Source organism: Geotrypetes seraphini, chromosome 15 (assembly GCF_902459505.1).
Source record: "Geotrypetes seraphini chromosome 15, aGeoSer1.1, whole genome shotgun sequence".
In the NCBI taxonomy this organism is placed as follows: domain Eukaryota; kingdom Metazoa; phylum Chordata; class Amphibia; order Gymnophiona; family Dermophiidae; genus Geotrypetes; species Geotrypetes seraphini.
Window position 1 is genome coordinate 12699049 of NC_047098.1, and position 20511 is coordinate 12719559.

A 20511-nucleotide genomic window follows, 5' to 3' on the forward strand; every position below is an offset into this window, starting at 1 on the left:
ACTTCCATATTATATGTTTTTCGGTCTTGTATTGTAATGGCGCCTCCTTTATCAGCTCTTATTATTATCAATTCTGGATTATCTCGAAGTTCCTTTAAAGCGAGCTCTAATTTTTTTGAGAGATTATATATCTTAATATCTCCATAATGCTTTTGTTCTAGCTCAATAAGATCCTTCAGTACTAGATCTCTAAAAGTCAGTAGAAAAGGTTTGATAAATCCAGGAGGGCACCATTTAGATGGTCTTTTCATAATTGAAGTATCCAGTCTTGGAGGATTTTCTTCAAAAAATATCTTCAGTTGAAGTTTCCTAAAAAACCGAAAAAACGCAATCCTCATTAGGAATGAATCATATTTCACTGTGGGCACGAATCCTAAGCCGAGCTGAAGAACTTGGATCTGTAATTCTGAAAGTGTGGTTGAAGAGAGGTTGATAATCAGTGTTTCTGATATTGCTTTGAGCGCAGGCTCGGACCGGTTTGATCTCGAGGTTTCTGTATATACTTCCCTCGTCCTTTGGATGGTTCGTGCTGTTTTAGAGACGACGACGAGCTTTCTTCCGTAGTTGATTGTAGACTGGAATTATCAGTAATATCACCACTACTTCCATCTGAGGTCCCGGAGGAGCCATCAAAGGCCACCTTCTTATTAGTGTTGTAAGGCCCTTTTGAATTTCCTCTTGGTTTATTTATCATAGATTTTTTCATCCATGTGTATACCCGATCGTATTGGTAGTCGCGTTCATCACGCTTAAATTTCTTAATCTTGTTCAGACGTAAAGAATCTTTAAAGGCTGCAATTGTATCATCCAGATATTTTCTCTTTGTGGCAATATCTTCTTTATCAGTTTGTTGTTCTGATTGCATAGTGTGTTCTATATTTTTAATCTGTTCCCGTAGTTCCAGTTCTACATTGGAAGTAGTCTCGACCAATAATATCATTAGATCTCTACTGCATTTATTTAGAATAGCCGTCCACGGATTAGGAAACTCTGTTCTTCTGAGGAAGACTTTGAAATACAAGCAAAGTTGCTGAGCGACAGGTTCTATGAGAGGGGTTATTCTCGGAAGTCAGTTAAACGAGGTTACCTTAGGGCGAAGTTTGCTCAGCGATCTCTTCTCCTTAGGGAGAAAAATATAGAACCTTCAGATGAACAGCTAATAATGGTACTTCCATATACACCTTTAAGTACCTCTTTTTTTGCAATAATTAAGAATCACTGGCGGACACTTCAATTGAGTGCTCAATTTCAAGACTACCCTATAGTCTCCTATAAGCGGGGGAAGACTGTGGGGGAATTTCTATCCAGGCATCGCTATGAAATTAAAAGAAGAGATGACACGACTGTATTTTCCCATCAAGCCTGTTCTCAGTGCCAATGGTGCGATTTAACACTGGAAGGCCCCACTTGGAATGATCCGGGGACTAACATCACTTATCAAGCCTATTCGAATACATCTTGTCAGAGTTCCTTTGTCATCTATATGATTCGATGCCCATGCCAACTGCTCTATATTGGACGGACAAGCAGGAAAATTAATATCCGCCTAAACGAGCATAAATCGAGAATAAATACAGGAAATATAGAGGCTCCCCTTGTCCAACATTGGAGGGAGAAAAAACATAAAATTATAGATATGAAATGGAGGGTTATTGACCAGGTTTCTAGTGGGTGGGAGGGTGGAAATATTAAAGATAAACTAAATTTTAAAGAACAGAAATGGATCTACAGATTAAATACAGTGATACCTTTAGGACTAAACGCTGAAATTGAGTGGTTCTCTTTAATTTGAATGAGGTCGTGATATTGCAATAGAATATAAGGGAGAAATCAGTTGGGAGGTGTGTCTGACGCTAGAGATACGTCATGACGTTAGAGTATAGCTATTTATAGCTTCAAACGCCGCGGCCATGTTTTCCTGATAAAACTCTACAGCGGGAAGCATGAGTCGCTGGATTTAAGGTACTGAAGAATGTTTGTTATTTAAACTATATTGGTTTAAAATTATTATAAAAGTCAAATTACTTAATGAAATTGTTATTACTGCAGGGGGATTCCTTGATACAGCCCGTAGGGGCGAAACATAGTCTATGTCGGAGTGCCTACCCCCACCCGCGTAGATGAAAATAAAGCAAAAGATGAGTACTGTTTTGATACTTTAAATAACAAAAGAAATATTTATATAAATTATTGAATAAATAAAAAGAATTTAGTGACCTATGACGACTATGGGTGCCATTATAGGTTTGTATGTTCTTTGAAGTTTTATGAACATACCCCTAGGCATTTCTGAGGTCAGTGGGTTAAGAAACTTTAGAGCCTCTCTAATTATTATTTTTTTACTGTTTGAATTCTTTGAGAGGTGTCAAATATAAGAGCCTGCTATAATAGAATTGTACTAACTCTTATAAGACATATTCAAACTGAAATCCTAGTGATTTAATGTCAGTACTTAATTTTTAAATCTTTCTACATATTGTTTATTGTTTATTTAGTTTTTGATTAAATGCTTTCTCGGTTCTTCAAAGCGTTGTACAGAGTATAAAATAACATTTCAACAAACAATGTAATTAGTTAAAACATACTTTCTATAAACTACAAGGCTAACCACGATACTAACTAAATTATTATCGACAAACGTACAATGGACAATTACATTGGACACAAATTGGGAAGGGGGTGAAATACAATTGAAATAGTAAATGAGAGAAACGGTTAAGGTAAACACAAAAGGGTTAGGAATAATTAGAAAAAAAAAAAAGAACTGGTTTGAATACAAAAGGATTAGGAATAATTAGAAAAGAAAAAAAAAAAAAAACCTGATTTAAGTTAAACTCTAAAATACAGTACTTCAATTAAAAGCGTCTTTAAAAAGAAAGCATTTTAGGTTGCTTTTAAAATTTTTTAAGTTTTTTTCCATTTTTAAATAAAGTGGCAGGGCATTCCAGATCGTAGGGGCTGTCACGGAGAAGATTGAGGTGCGGCGTGTGCCAATAATTTTTAAAGAGGGAATATTAAGATTGAACTGGGATATTGATCTTAAAGATCTCGGAGGGTCGTATGGGATCAGAAGTCTGTCAATAAAAGCTGGGGAATTAGTCTGGATAGTTTTGAATGTCAGGAGGGCTATTTTGTACGTTACCCTATGTGAAATAGGCAGCCAGTGGGCATTTTTAAGCAAAGGGGTAACGTGATCATATTTTGAGGCTCCTGAGATTATCTTAATGGCCGTGTTTTGAATGAGCTGCAAGCGTTTTAAGTCCTTGTGGTAAATTCCTTTTAACAGCGAATTACAATAATCTATTTTTGATATTACGAGCGAGTGGATCAGAACGTTGAGGGAACTAATGTCAAGAAGGGGGGCCAATGATCGAATCATTCTTAATTTATAAAAGCAGTTTTTGACCAATGCGTTTATTTGAGGACGGAATCTGGTTATGTATTTGACCTACTGTAGTTGTTGGCTGCATCTGTTCATACCTGGGGTTTTGTTACCTGGCCTTCACATGCCTTCTGTCTCTTATCACACACCTTCACAGAACAATTTTACTGAGGTTATTTTACAGTACGTTGGGCTACTACAGTAGCTAATTAACTCAGGTTTTTCTCTGCTCTTGGAAATTTTTCTTAATAAAACTGATTTTTTTTTTTTTTTTTTTTACAGTGTAAAAGAAGTTGGAAAGCATTAGTCCAAAGCGTAAGAGAAATGTCTGTATTTTAGGGGCAAAATAACTCTCTAAAAATGTAACCAAAAGGAAGGAAACTTGGTGGAAGTGTCTTTGAGCCGCTGTCAGCCCACCCCTATTCATGCCTAGTTTTTATGCATGCATGACAACTGAGCATGCATGGGTGGGGGGGGGGAGGCAGCTGAGCATGCATAGGGGGAGGCAGCAGCGCGAGGACTCAGCTACCAGTGCAGAGCTTGGAGAGCTCTGGCTGCAGGACTGGAGGAGGAGGTGAAGGTCTTCAACTGATGCAGCTTGGGGGGATGCCTGCCAGCATAGCAAGGGTGATGGTTAATTTTGGGTGTCTGAGCCCAGGGGGAGACCCAGGCCTCATCCCCCTTCTGTGGCTAGGCCACTGATTGTGTTCAGCACAAAAGTACTGTTAAGCGCATTTCTGTTTTTACATGTTCAGTGTTATAGCACTTGTCAAGTTTAACTTCATGGGGTTGCCAGTTCAATTTTGTTTTTCACATTTCTGTCTCTTAATTTCTGACCCCTTGTTCTGCATTTGGTGGCGGTCTGTGATTTGCATGTGAAAAAGTCATTTAAAGTTGTTTTATGTGTGATAATAATGGTGGATGAGGAGATCAGGGTGGTGTAGTGGTTAGAGCTACAGCCTCAGAGCCCTGAGGTTGTGGGTTCAAACCCAGCGCTGCTCCCTGTGACCCTGGGCAAGTCACTTAATCCCCCACTGCCCCGGGTACATTAGATAGATTGTGAGCGACAGACTTGAAGTACCGAAGGCCAGAATTCAGTCGGGTTTTCAGGATTTCCCCAATGAATATGCACTGAAAGCAGTGCATGCAAATAGCTCTCATGCATACTCATTGGGGAAATCCTGAAAACCCAACTGAATTCCATCCCTCGAGGACCGGAGTTGCCCACCCCTGGTTTAGAATGTCAAATGGAGCTGCATCGAGAGTTTCAAGTCACAGGAAATTTGCTCATTCAAATATGCAAAATGTTCCCCAATGAAAATTGTTGTTGGGTTTTTTTCCACTAATAAAATATTCAAACAAACATGGCCTATAGACAAAATCCATTCTTTCATATTTTCTTTTCATACTGCAATACCTTTACTTCCCCTCTGCCTGAGGGATCCTTTGTGCTTTCTTGAACTCTGAAACCCTAACTTATTTTGTCTCCGGCTACAGTAGTTTACACTAGGGACTGCTCTAAAATTCAGCTCCCCCTTAACACAAGGCACAAAATTGGCAACTCCATGGAGTTCCACAAGGTGGCAGTGCAGGATTAGCTTACAGCTTTTAAACTAAGGTTCACCATCATGACTGGATTTTAACTTCAGTTTATTATGGCTGCCCAACTATTTTTGATTATTTATTTAAAATATTTATAGTCCACACATCCCGAAATCTGTGCAAAGTACATAAACACATGCATTAAAAAAAACATATACCTAATACAATATACAGAAATAAGAACATCTCGCAACATACTTTAAAAATCATCAAATCTTCCCACTATGTTCTGATTCCCTTCAGAAGGAGTTAGGGCAGGGGATGGTTAGGGGCTTCACAGCAAAGCAAGAATCAGGGCATGTAAAAGCACAAGAGAAGAACTCCCCCTCCCCCATTTACTAAGCCATGGCAGAGGTTTCTACTGCGTCCCAGAGCGCTAAATACACCGACACTGCTACGACGCTCATAGAATTTCCCAGAATAAACATAGAAACATGACGGCAGATAAAGTCCAAATGGCCCATCCAGTCTGCCCATCCGCAGTAACCATTATCTCTTTCTCTCTCTGAGAGATTATAAGTGCCTGTCCCAGGCCCTCTTGAATTCAGACAGTCTCTGTTTCCACCACCTCTTCTGGGAGACTGTTCCACGCATCTACCACCCTTTCCGTAAAAAACGTATTTCCTTAGATTATCACCTCTTAACTTCATCCTATGCCCTCTCATTCGAGCTTCCTTTCCAATGAAAGAGACTCGACTCATGCGCATTTACGTTGCACAGGTTATTTAAGCCGTATTTTTGCGAAATAAAATCCCGGATGCATGGCCTCGCCCCATTCTGCCCACAGCCTTGCTTTCTTCCACCCACAGCTCTACCTTATTCCGCCCTGAGCCTCACTTCCACAAAGCCTCGTCTCTTCATTACTAGATGCATTTGCCTCATTGAAACGAAAAGTGTGGAATAACTTGCAAGCTTCATGGCTCCACGTCATTCTTTTCTTGGTTGGGCTGAGAACTTTTCAGCACCCTCATATCTACAAATTTCTACTTCCAGAGTCAATGCATACTTTTTTTATAGCATCTCCACTGTTCCCTTCATCAAATCCATTTCGAATGTCCGCATAAAGCCGTAAATAGCTTCCACCATTCTATTTCATACATAATTGAGGACAGCAGATGGCGGTATATAGAATCCTCTGAACCGATGCTCACAGGACAGGATAAAGATGTTTAATAAGAGATTAATTTAAAAACCTCTCTGCCTATAACTCCTGCCTGTATTCATTTTGCTATCTTTGTTCTTAAAGACATCAAACAATTTATTTAATGATTTACTGGAAGTCCTTTATGTAGCATGTATTGTCTGCTGATATAATAAAGTATTTGCATGCAATCCACTGCAGAAGGTGTGGAACAGCTTAGCTTTATGCAAATATCAATGTTGTCCAAGGTCAGAGTATGCCCGTCTCTTATATCAGTGCAAGTCAGGCACATGGCACCTGTTTCTATGTTCCTTATGTATTTACAGAGAAGAGTCAGGTGAAATGATCCAATCCTTTCACCCTTTTGTTTATTTTTAATATGGTACCATGATACTGGGTACCATGCTTTGCATGGTAATGCAGAAGAGCATATCTCTCCAGCATGCACATCCAGAGGGCGATTTTTCACTCCATCAAAAATTACAAACACTAGGAGACACTCGAAGTTACAGGGAAATACTTTTAAAACCAATAGGGGAAAATATTTGTTCACTCAGAGAAAGTTAAACTCTGGAACGCATTGACAGAGGTTGTGGTAAGAGCGGATAGTGTACCTGGTTTTAAGAAAGGTTTGGACAAGTTCCTGGAGGAAAAGTCCATAGTCTGTTATTGAGAAAGACATGTGGGAAGCCACTGCTTGCCCTGCATCGGTAGCATGAAATATTGCTGCTACTTGGGTTTTGGCCAGGTACTAGTGACCTGAATTGGCCACCGTGAGAATTGATGGACCATTGGTTTGACCCAGTAAGGCTATTCTTATGTAAATATACAGCGACTCAGATCTGGATAGTGCCACTAAATATTTCAGCAAACTGCTGTAGTATTATCTGAGATGGTCTGGGGGTAGAGTCCAGAGCCAGCAGGCACTATCAATATTTAGAACCCATATAACTATCCAAATATCTGTAACTCCCAGCTGGATGCCGAGTTCCTGGATATTCAGGGCTGGTACCCAGATAAACCTGGATTGTTCAGTGCTTGTCTCTAATATGGCTGGTCGTGGAGAGAATTTAAAGAAACACCAACTGCCACTTGCTCAATACTGCCCCCTATGTTTTCATTGCTATAATGCAATTTTCCTGCTTAGCCCCTATAGTTCTTTTTCTTTGCTACTGTTAGGCAATGGGAAAGTTATGTTGTATTACGGAGGACAGCTGTGACTAGGGTTACCAGAAGTCCGGGTAACCCTGGACATGACCTCTTTTTAGAGGGCTGCCCAGGTGCCCAGACGGACTTTCCAAAACCTGGCAGCTTGTCCAGGTTTTTGAAAGCTCTGGTCGCATCTGGAGGACCTTTGAGCATGCACGGATGACATCACACACGTTTGGAGGTCCTCGGACGCAGCCCGGAGGTCAAGAATGAGAAGAGGCAGCTTGCTGGGGGGGGGGGGGGGGGGGGGGGGTGGAGCTGGAGGCAGAACAAGGCGGGGCTGGGGTGGAATGGGGCGTGGCCATGCATCCGGGATTTATGAATGCAAAATCTGGTAACCCTAGCTGCGACCATGGGAGAGGTAAATCTACAGAGTGCCTCACCAGCCATATTTAGGAGATTTTATTTATTTATTTATTTATTTTATAACATTTTTCTTATTTATATTTAAATATAGATCTACTAAAATTATCCCTGTTAATTCCAGAAGTACTGGGCATGCAAAAATTGTCTACAAGAGTGGTTTCTAAACCTATTCTGGGAGATATGCCCTCCCTCCCCCTCCCCCGGGAACAGTTTGGTTTTCAGGATTACTGCAATGGATATGCACGAAACATATTTGCATGCATACGAATTTCTCCCATGCACGTCAATTAGTGGCTATCCTGAAATCCAACTAGCTGGACAGGTATGGCAACTATGAACCTAAAACACATCCCAAAACTCCAGAAAAACAAAACACTCCACAGGATTCCATCAGGAGAACAAAGGAGCGGAGACGGCCAAGAGTGGAGAAATTATCACAGGTGGTCGAAAATCTTTATTAGACTGACCCAACACGGGCCGTATTTCAGCTATATGCCCGAGTTGGAGGCCCTTGATAATAAACCAAACTATACAGAAGCTGAATATCATCACAGCTGCTCGTATTCCCAAAGTCTGAATCACTGCTCCAACTTTAACCACCACATCACTGAAATGTAATGAAACTATTCACCTAAAACATACAGCTTATTTAAAATAAAAATTAAAAAAAATAAAAATAAATATCACAGGGCGTCAGGTTTACATTCCATTAAGTTCGTGTGAGCGCATACAATGGGTCTGAAATTCATGAGGGATTAGGGTCACCAACTCTCTGGTAGAGAAAACAAAATGGAGGTTTTCACCAAATAAATACACTTTTCAAGTGTAATAAATACATTTATTGAATATTGCAGTTGTCAGCGATCACCCCCAAAACATCAGTTCCTTCCCTGAACAAGCTAAATGCATCGAATGTTCTGTTATTAGGAATTTTCCACAAACCCACCTAAAGACTCTTTGTTCTTTCATTCTCTCGAAGCCATTAAGGACTTTACCAGAAAACCAAGATAAGCCCTATCTGGCCCGTGCAGGTTAGCAGGAACCTCAGAAGAGAAGCCTCAGAAGAGCAATAAGTTGTGTCAAGATGACTGGCCTGCACTAAATCAAGTCAGCTCTTCATTGTTTTTAATCACCTCTTCAGCGACAGTGACTATTGTTTTTTGATGATGGAATACACGGGCAACAACAAAACACCTTGCATGTGATTTAAGAGTCATCATTTGTGGGCTAGAATTAGAACGAGATACTGTATTATCTGCCTTTTTAAAATTTGGAACCTTTTATAATGCACATATTAATACTATAGAGAGAGAGAGGAAGAGAGAAACTGGGGCCTATTTCTATCTGGTGCTCTTTGGAACGAGAATAAAAAAACAAGCAGGGAAAGCATGCAAAGCATAGCTATTGGAATACGTTCCAACCCCTCTGCATGTGTGTGCAAGTTTGCATCTGTTTTGCCTTTGTATGCATACATGTGTGCATGTTGTTTCTGTGTGAATCTCCGAGCAGAAGAGAGGAGTCCTTTACACCAGTGGTTCCCAACCCTGTTCTGGAGGACCACCAGGCCAATCGGGTTTTCAGGCTAGCCCTAATGAATATGCATGAGAGAGATTTGCATATAATGGAAGTGATAGGCATGCAAATCTGCTCATGTATATTCATTAGGGCTAGCCTGAAAACCCAATTGGCCAGGTGGTCCTCCAGGACAGGGTTGGGAACCACTGCTTTACACAGTAGGGCAGTAAATTATGACAGGAAAAAAAAAAACAGAGCCGCACAGTCGATCCCGTCCGTCCAAGAAGGTGGCAAGAGCTACACCCGCCACTGTGCAGGCCCAGTCAACCATATTAAGATGCTGCCCTGGATCGGTAGCGTGGAATATTGCTACTATTTGGGGTTCTGCCAGGTACTTGTGACCGGGATTGGCCGCCATTGGAAGCAGGATACTGGGCCAGACTGGTCTGACCCAGTATGGCTATTCTTATGTTCTAATTTCAAAACAGTTAAGGAATCCATTTCAATTTGTGGATTTTCAGCAACGTAACTTACAGGCCTAGTGCTGCTGAAAATCCAGCTAACTTTAAATGGATTTCTTTAAAACAATTCACTGCCTCTAAGCGGAAAATTGCCAAAGGTCACACAGAGTTGCCAGCAGAAGGACGTCATTGTGAGAAATGAAAATACTAATATTTTCCAATGGTGTTAATTATTATTGCAGAATCTAATATAATAAAGCCCTATGCGCGCATGCGCACTCCCACCTGGGTGCTCCCGTTTTCCGTGCGCTTTAGGGCAACGCAGGTAGGAGTGCGCATGTGCGAGAATCCCCAGAGGCGGGTGTCGGCTGCGGCAGCTGTCGGCGGCTGATGGCTGAAGCCTGGCTGGAGGAGGACGAGAAGGAGCTGCGAGAGCTCCGCAGAGGCAGGAGGTGAGGAGAGAGAGACAGAGACAGATGGATGAGAAAGACAGAGGGGCTACTAGGGGGACCAGGAGAGATGGTAGGGGATAGGGAGAGATAGACTTCAGGGAGTGTGGAGGGGGCAGGAGAGAGAGATGGTCTTAGGGAAGGACAGAGGGGGACAGGAAAGGGAAATATGGCAAAAGAGGTGAAACAGGGTCAGAGAGAGATGGTAGTGGGTGTGAAAGGAGTAAAGGGAGAGATGGAAATGGTAGGACCACTGCTGCTTTGGGGCACTGAGGGAGGAAAAGATGGTACGTCAGGACTGCTGCTGCCGCCTCGGGTAAGTAAAGACCCTGTCAGGAGGGCCAAAAGGGTACAAAGGAAATGGTGAAAGGTGAGGTGGTGGGACTGGGATCAGTGGCTGCCGTGAGTTCCCGTAGTCTCTCGAGACTACTACGGGAACTCCCCACAGCCATTTCCTATTGACGATCTACACGGGGCAGGAGCGTAGGAAGATCGCTCCTGTCCCAAAAGCCCACTAGACTACCAGGTAAGGCCAGGACGCCAGGGGGAAGGCTAAACTGTGGGGGGTTTTCTTTTTTTCCCCCCTCCCCAAAAAATCACGAATATGTGAAATCGCGATTGCCGAAACCGCGAATGGGGAGGGGGGGGAAGTGTACTTACTATATATTCAATGAATGTACTATGCCAGGTGTGTCCATCTTGGCAATTTTTGTGCAGAGAGGACACCCTTTTTTTGGCCACATCCTTTTTTTGGCCAAGAAAGTAAATCAATTCTAATTGCATTACTTTACTCAAAGTCTCTCAGAGTCTTACTCATCTTGTGGGGCAGCGGCTCAGTCCTGTTAAGCCAGCCCTTAGCGAGCCAGTCGGGTGTACAGGACACCCGTAATCGACACGCATGAGAGATTCGCCTACAGTGGAAGCAGCATATGCAAATGGAGGCCATTTTCTGAACTTGCTATTTCTGTGGACTTCCTCCTCCGCTGTAAATAATTTGATACGCTTCTCTTAACAGTTTCTACTGATGCTGTCATGGGCGATGCCTCATGTCGCCCTTTCCACTCACACAGGAAACAACAGCAACAAAAAAAGACCGAACCGGAATGTACTTGGGAGTGGAAGGGACTCCATTCACCTTATAGGTTTCAATTTACCAGTTTACTGCCGGTTAGCCACGGCCCGTTACCACAGTGATGGCAGCAAACAATGTCAGACGAAAGAGTGTCACCTGTTATCAGTGACTGGCAGTGCCTGGACCAATTAAGAATTAACGAGACAAAGCCAGTAGAGTGAATCAACGGTACTGATCAAATTGATAAGTACTTGGAAATAACAGTCTAAGGCTGGAACTCAAAAGATTTCTACCTGTTACTGTATTATACACTGTATAATTTATTGTACACATTTCTTCTTTAAATTTTTTTTTTTTTTTTTTTTTTAGTTTAGATTGGTTTTATTTCTTTTAATAATTTATATTCTGCATATCTTACAATTCTATGCGGATTACAAATTATTCAGGTACTCAAGCATTTTTCCTAACTGTCCCAGTGGGCTCCCACTCTAACTAATGTACCTGGGGCAATGGGGTCACAAGGAGAAGTGCAGGATTCGAACCCACAACCTCAGGGTGCCAAGGCTAAAGCTCTAACCACTGCAATCCGGGGTCGTCTTTCCCGTCAGCTGTCTTTTTGATGTTGGAAGTATTCTGGGGTGATAGCAACAGGGCAATGGGAGCCCGTTTATCTTAGGCTTCCAGTCCACCTGTTATTGGGAGACGATTCATAGCTTCTTCACCCTCTTTTTGAAGCATGCTGGGAAGATTTGAAGAAAATTGAAGCTTCTGGAGTTGGTTTCGGTTGGCCTGCCTTGTCTGGAGATTGGAAATAGAGAATGACACGGTGACAAAATTCATCACCATTCCCGTCCCCGCGGGAAATAATCCCATGTCATTTTCTAGTGTCTATTTCAACCTCGGTCCTTCTACACCAGCATTCTTCAAAGCAAAGCTTGCGGATCAGTGGTTGTGGCCATTCATGCTCTGATTCTTATGGGAGCCAATGATAATGAAGCCATTGTGACATCACTGATGTGATTGGCTCTTAGGCACTGGTGGAATGAGGCATTATGACATCACAATCTCTGCTCTGGATACCAGAGACTGTCATTCTGTAGTGTCTGTTTCAACCTCGGTCCTTCTACACCAGTGTTCTTCAAAGCAAAGCTTGAGGGTCAGTGGTTGTGGCCATTCATACTCTGATTCTTATGGGAGCCAATGATAATGAAGCCATTGTGACATCACTGATGTGATTGGCTCTTAGGCACTGGTGGAATGAGGCATTATGACATCACAATCTCTGCTCTGGAATGTTGCTGCTCAATCTCAGCATTCTTCAAAGCAAAGCTTGCGGGTCAGTGGTTGTGGCCATTCATACTCTGATTCTTCCCTCTCTCCTTAAAGAATGACATGAAGATGGTTTCCCCCGGTTATCCACGGGGACGGGAACGGTGATGAATTTTGTCACTGTGTCATTCTCTAATTGGAAAGGATCAGGGCAGAGTCTTAATTAATATATTCTTCTGTTCCTCTTTCCCTTTTTTAAACTTTGACATTGGATGTTTTTTCAGGGTACTATAGTTAGAGTGCGAGCCTGTTTTTGGGGACAATGAGGTAAGTTTTGGGGACAGTGAGCGACTCGAAGATAACTTAATCCCTACTCCCAAGCTGTCACCAAGCACTACAGTATCTTAACCTGACACTCAAGAACAGACAGGCACTCGCATATATTGTATTAAAAACAAGCAAACCTATAATCCCCCTTTCACCCCCACAAGAATAAGAGTTTTAACAGAACATGTTACATGTGGGGGAAATACAGCAGATAGCATAGCTGGTTTTAAGAAAGGTTTGGACTAATTCCTGGAGGAAAAGTCCATAATCTTTCATTAAGACATGGGGGAAGCCGCTGCTTGCCCTGGATTGGTAGCTTGGAATGTTGCTACTCTTTGGGATTCTAAGGACATAAGGAAAGCCTTACTGGGTCAGACCAATGGTCCATCAAGTCCAGTAGCCCGTTCTCATGGTGGCCAATCCAGGTCACTAGGTACCTGGCCAAAACCCAAGGAGTAGCAATATTCCATACTACCAATCCAGGGCAAGGAGTGGCTTCCCCCCTGTCTTTGTCAATAACAGACTATGGATTTTTCCTCCAAGATCGGTAGCATGGAATGTTGCTACTCTCTGGGATTCCGGAATCTTGCTGTTATTTGAGATTCTGTATGGAATGTTGCTACTCTTTGGGTTTTGGCCAAGTACTAGTGACCTGGATTGGTCACCATGAGAACGAGCTACTGGGCTTGGACCATTGGTCTGACCCAGTAAGGCTATTCTTATGTTATAGGTAATGATGTGTGTGGGGGAGAGGTAGAATCTGCTTTTCTCAGTAGGTCCAAAATGGAAAATGGTTTGGCAACACTTCCACCCTACCCAACCAAACAAAATATGGTCTTACTCTGGACAGTGTTCTAACAGATGCCTCAGCGAAGGGAGGTCTCCTTTGGCCGCAGCGTAGTGTATGGGTAACACTCCAGTATCTGTAGGTACCGTTGGATCACTGCTTCCAAAACGCAGCAACCACTCTGTTATGTCATGGTGCCCAAACCTGGCTGCCAGGTGCAGAACTGTGGCACCAGAATGGTCTTTGTCCTACAAAATCAAAAAGGAGATTCATTTCTAGTGATGCAACATAATTTTACTTTGATTTTTCTTAATAACAGACTTTAGTAGATAAAGACCAAATCGGCTCATGCAGACGGCCTTGTCTCGATACTTAAAAAGGTATAAACCAGGGGTGTCAAAAGTCCCTCCTTGAGGGCCGCAATCCAGTCGGGTTTTCAGGATTTCCCCAATGAATATGCATGAGATCTATATGCATGCACTGCTTTCAATGCATATTCACTGGGGAAATCCTGAAAACCCGACTGGATTGCGGCCCTCAAGGAAGGACTTTGAGATCCCTGGTATAAACAATGCAAGAGAGCTAATGAGGAAGGGGAAAAATCCCAAATCTTCAAGTTTAAAATTTCAGTAAATTCAAACGGGTTTCGGGCTCTGCCTGAAAATACACAAAGGAGAGGTAAAGATGTGGAGCACAGCATCATTGGATCCAGCATGCAGCTTCTAATAATTAGGTGAAAATGCCTCCCAGGCCCCCTCTCTCCCCGAAATTTCTGAAGTCAATTAACTTGGGCAAATATTAACTACAAATTGAGTTGAGTTGGTTAGAAGATTTTCTTGTATTTAGTTTCTTTATTGGATTGTATATGATTTATATTGGATATAAGTCACATCCTTACTAACTTACTTTCTGTGCAAGTGAATATTTGATATGTCATTTGAAAAATTAATAAAAAAGAATTAAACATAACTACAAAGTTAAAATATTGCACACATAGGGCTATATTTTATATATGGGCCAGTTGGCGAGGGGTGGTCTGCCCCAACTTAGTGGGGCACCAGCACCCGCCCTCCTCTCTGCACCCCCGGTTCCTTCCCCACTCCCACCCCACTACCACACGCCCCTTCCCTCATACCTCTAACATTCATGACACAAGCAGTAACCCCAACCTGCTGCTTGCACCAGCGGTGGCTGTTCCTGTGATGTCACTTCCTGGACATCAGAGGAAGAGCAGACGCTGGTGCGAGAAGCAGGCTGGGGGTTGATGCTCACGCCTGGAACATTAAAGCGGTACGGTGGAAGGGAAGGGGCATGCGTGCACGGCAGGAGGGGACGGGGAAGGAGTGGATGGGGGGAGGGGAGAAGAGGGTGGGGGAGGGGTGTCACTTCGCTATGCTACTGTATGGCGCCGAGCGGCACTTAGCATGATTCTAAAAAAGGTTCACGCACCTTACAGAATCACCCTAAATGCCAGTGCATGTCAGCCGAAAACCTGAAGTTATAATGCCGTTGTACAGGTCCATGGTGAGACCTCATTTGGAGTACTGTGTTCAGTTTTGGAGGCCGCATTATCAGAAGGATGTGAAGAGGATGGAGTCGGTTCAGCGAATGGCCACTAAGAAGGTCTCAGGACTCAAGGATCTCCCATATGAAGAATGTCTAAGCAGGCTGCAGTTATATTCTCTTGAAGAACAGAGTGAGAGGGGAGACATGATAGAGACGTTCAAATATCTTACAGGCCGTACTGAGGTGGAGGAAGATATCTTTTTCCTTACAGGTCCCACGGCAACAAGAGGGCATCCGCTCAAACTCAAGGGTGGGAGACTTCATGGCGACATCAGGAAGTACTTCTTCACCGAAAGGGTGGTTGATCGTTGGAACGGTCTTCTATGTCAGGTTGTCGAGGCCAGCAACGTGCTTGACTTCAAGAGGCGATGGGATAAACATGTGGGTACACTCCGGGGGAAATGCTTAGGGGAGGGTTCTTTTAGGGGGAGGGTTCTTTGAGTGGGCAGACTTGTTGGGCAGACTTGGGCCTTTTCTACCGTCATACTCTATGTTTCTATAATTTTAGGCACACCCATTAAGACCAAGGAAAACCAGGCCTAAATACCTGCACCTAACTTGAATGCGCATCGGGTGTATTCTATAATGGTGCGCTATATTTTAGGAATGCCCATGCTCCTCCCCCTTGCCACGCCCTCTTTTCAGACTTGCACACTAGAGAACGACTTTATAGAATGCGCTTACCAAGTTGTACACATAACAGTGTCCAAAACTGTACAAAAGTAAGGTTACTAGATTTTACCTCGGTAAAATCCGGACCCCTAGACCTGCCCCCCCCCAGTTCTATCCATATCCCCGCCCCATTATTTCCCAGCTCCGCCTCCTGCTGCATTTCGTCAGGCAGGAAGGCATCCGCGCACGCGCAGATGCAATGCGATGACATCACACGCATGTGCGCATGATGTCACCGAATTGGATCTGCGCATCCGCAGATGCCCTCTCCCGATGGGTTTTGAAAAGCCGTCCGGACCCCTGGACATGTCCTCAAAAGGAGGACATGTCCGACGAAATCCAGACGTACGATAACCCTATACAAAAGGGGTTATAGCAATACAAACACTTCTCCCTCGGTATTCACGGGGGATAGGGGCAGAGCCGGACCGCAAATTGAGAAAAACCGCAAATATCTTCTCATCCGGTTCTGACCCACCCCTGCCTCCCTCCCGCCATCCCGGCCTTACCTGGTGGTCTAGCAGGCTTTCGGGGCAGGAGCGATCTTCCTACGCTCCTGCCCTGTGCAGATCGCCAATAGGAAATGACTGCCGTGAGTTCCCGTAGTCTCGAGCTCATGGCAGCCATTTCCTATTGGCGATCTACAAGGGGCAGAAGCGTAGGAAGATCGCACATGCCCCCGAAAGCCTGCTAGATCACCAGGTAAGGCCGGGATGCCGGGAGGAAGGCTGGAGAGAAGTGGGAACATGGTAAACTATGGGGGGGTTTCCCCCCCCAAAAAAAAATCACAAATATATGAAACCGCGAGTGTGGAAACTGCGAATGGGGAGGGGGAAGTGTACTTGCAACTTCCACTGCACTGCAAACACTAAATATTCAATTCTCTCAACAAGAGTCCTTGCAGGACCTAGTTTTGCAATAAGCTGCATCAGGAGAATCATCTCCTCTCCCAAAACTCAAAGATGCTGTAACTCCTTTTGTACAATTTTGGACACTGTGCCAAGTGATTGACTTGTGTGGAGTAATCTCGTGCAACCCGGTTTTTTGGCTTGAGACTTTGGGCTAGATTCACTAAGGGCACAGATCCATGTCCGGGGGGGCTGATTCATGAATTGCCCTCATGCAAATGAGGGCAATCGGAATCACGCCCCCAACCGCTTGCCCTGAATACTCTATAGTGATCCCGACGTATACGCAGACCATCTGTAGCCCAGTCGGTGTTGCTTTTTTATTTTAGTGAATCGCTTCCTGCCTTCATTTGAATGCCGTTCTCCCTCATTTGCTTGTGCGGATCGGAGGCTGATCGGGACAGAGGTTAGTGAATTTGGTCGGAGGGAAATCGGGTCATAAAGGGGTCGCTAAGTGGTCAGAAGTAGAGAATGACACGGTGACAAAATTCATCACCATTCCCGTCCCTACGGATAACCGCGGGAAATAATCCCATGTCATTTTCTAGTGTCTATTTCAACCTCAGTCCTTCTACACCAGCATTCTTCAAAGCAAAGCTTTTGGGTCAGTGGTTGTGGCCATTCATACTCTGATTCTTATGGGAGCCAAGGATAATGAAGCCATTGTGACATCACTGATGTGATTGGCTCTCAGGCACTGGTGGAAGGAGGCATTATGACATCACAATATCTGCTCTGGATACCAGAGACTGTCATTCTGTAGTGTCTGTTTCAACCTCGGTCCTTCTACACCAGCATTCTTCAAAGCAAAGCTTTTGGGTCAGTGGTTGTGGCCATTCATACTCTGATTCTTCCCTCTTTCCTTAAAGAATGACATGAAGATGGTTTCCCGCGGTTATCCGCGGGGCCGGGAACGGTGATGAATTTTGTCACCGTGTCATTCTCCAGTCGGAAGTGAATCGCTGGGCTTTGTGATTAAAGAATGAGATATACTTTAACCATCCTACCCTGTGAACACCTTATTAGACTGTGCTTATCAAGTCATCAGACAAAACCCTTCAGAAATCATTAGCAAATCCCAATTTGTGATTCACAATTACAAGACCTCATACAAATCCCAGATCAGTCCATCTCTACCAGTTTGGTGCAACTTGACAAAAAGATAATGCAGTAACTAAAAATAAGCTAACTCAAAACATTCGACTGAAATTTTGTGAAGGTTGCAGGAAAAAAGAACAAAGACATCCGTGTTCATTCTGTAGGATGTTATTCTAAATTACGTCTCATATGGACTTTACCAGACAGCTACACCATCTTCTAAATGAGATGGATCTGGTAATCTCCTTTCTATCTAAATTACCTGTAATTTTTTTTTAAGCGATCAGAATGTCACACGCTATTCATCTTATAGCCTTCATTGTGAAAGCGGCTTAACTTGGACGCCATCTGCCCAGATTGCTCTGTGGCTCTCTAGTTTTCCCAGCCTATTTTATTTTTCTTTCCAGCTTATGATTTATCTTTAATCTTATCTATTGTTTTGCCTTTTGTTTTTGTTTTGTTCTATTTCTATCATTTAAATTTCCCCCTTCTGCTTCTATTCCTTTCTCTCCTCTCTTCTACCTTCCAAAGTATTTAGATCAATGCTGTCTTGTTAAAATGTTTATTTTATTTTTATTTTTCCTCTAACTCTACTTTTCACTTCACTATTACCCTCCAGGTACTTTAGTTAGATTGTGAGCCTTCGGGACAGTAAGGGAATTTTCCAAGTACCTTTCTTATTTCTAATCTTAATGTATATTTTCTGTAAACCGCTTAGAACCTAACGGATGTAGCGGTATATAAGAAATAAATTACATTACATATTAGGAACTTCCATCTATCGGCACCAAAACACAACTATATCATAATAACTTCTGAAGCTTTGGTGCGGTTGACTAGTCTAGGAAAAAATTTAGAAATAACAAAGCAGGTCAACGATTGGGTACCATGGAAGGGCTAAATTGTCATCCGATATTACGACTTGATGGACAGAGTTTTAATACTGTATTTTTCTAAGCGATTCGAGGGGCCGCTGAAAAATTCTCAGCCCAGCCAACAAAGTTGGGACAGTCTCCATCGAGGGCTACACACTTAGTCCAGCGATTTTCCACTTTTGTTCCGTTCCATATTTTTCCGACGGAACAAAAAAAAAAAAAGTGGGAAAATCACTGAACTAAGGGCCTCTTCTATCAAACTGCGCTAGCACTTTTTAGCGCAGACAGCCGCGCTGTAAGAACTCTATGAGCGTCGGGAGCAGCACAGGCCATTCAGCGCGGCTCACCACGCTACAAACTGCTAGCGTAGGTTGATAGAAGAGGCCCCAAGTGTATTGCCCTCGATGGAGACTGCCCCGACTTTGCTGGTTGGGCTGAGAACTTTTCAGCGGCCCCTTGTAGACCTCTTAGGGGAATATCCAGAGTGGGCATCCCCTAATTTATTACACCGCAAAACCCTCCAATTGCGGAGTTCAATGACCGATTATGCATTCCAGTTCCCTAATGTATACATCTCTGTTGAATGAATTTATTTTTTTAACATATATAATCCACCTTGTGACTTGTTCTTAAAAAGGGCAGAATATCAAATGATTAATAATGGTGTTCCATTGTTGGTTCATAGACAAAACCGCGGAAGACAAAGGCGCGCGCCGACAACTGAGCGCAAGACGGAGGCGCACGCCGAAGAAAATGACAGTTTTTAGGGGCTCCGAAGGGGGGTTTTGTTGGGGAGCCCCCCCCCCACTTTACTTAATACAGATCGCGGCGGCATTGTGGGTGGTTTGGGAGGTTGTAACCCCCCTCATTATACTGTAAACTTAACTTTTTCCCTGTTTTTAGGGAAAAAGTGAAGTTTTCAGTAAAATGTGGGGGGTTACAACCCCCCAAACCACCCACAACGCCGCCGCGATCTGTATAAAGTAAAGTGGGGGGGTTCTCCCCCAACACACCCCCGTCGGAGCCCCTAAAAACAGTTATTTTCTTCAGCGCGCACCTCCGCGCTGCGCTCAGTTGTCGGCGCGCGCCTTTGTCTTCCGCGGTTTTGACCTGACACCCCATTGTTAGACCCCGCCCACATTTCATGTAAAAAACCAATTCAACACTTCTTAAACTAGTTTAAAGGTTGCATATGTATAAACTGTTTTACAGGGAGTATGGAAAGAAGCCATCTTTGAGTCACTTTAGCTGTCTCACTGGAGAAATCTGCTCTCCCATCTTGAGTAGAGAAAGTTGGTCAAAGATAAGTTGGGGTCACCCTTATTTCCACATCTTTACAGAATCATTTTAGGTTGCACGAAAAGGTGGGGGAGCAGACGCATGTTAAAAAAAAAAAAAAAAAAAAATCCCAAAAAGGGGATGTAAAAAATTAAAGTCAAAGAATAATTACAAAAACAATTAGGCTCCCTTCTATCAAGCCGCATGAGGGTTTTTTACCACCGGCCCCTACGGTAAAAGCTCCGACGCTTATAGTAACATAGTAGATGACGGAAGATAAAAACCCGAATGGTCCATCCAGTCTGCCCAACCTGATTCAATTTTAATTTTTTCTTCTTAGCTATTTCTGGGCAAGAATCCAAAGCTTTACCCAGTACTGTGCTTGGGTTCCAACTGCCTAATTCTCTGTTAAGACTTACTCCAGCCCATCTACACCCTCCCAGCCATTGAAGCCCTCCCCTGCCCATCCTCCACCAAACGGCCATATACAGACACAGACCGTGCAAGTCTGCCCAGTACTGGCATAGAATTCCT

At 43.4% G+C, this 20511-nt stretch overlaps 1 protein-coding gene across 2 annotated transcripts in view; it reads right to left on the bottom strand.

The window, feature by feature from the left end:
* The window catches only part of ESPN (espin), a 110601-nt gene that overhangs the window by 86841 nt on the left and 3249 nt on the right, over positions 1-20511 (bottom strand). For both annotated transcript variants that reach the window (XM_033922928.1, XM_033922927.1), the window contains exon 2: positions 13635-13828. In XM_033922928.1, coding sequence (XP_033778819.1) covers positions 13635-13828 — 194 coding nt within the window. The remainder of the gene's footprint in view (positions 1-13634; positions 13829-20511) is intronic.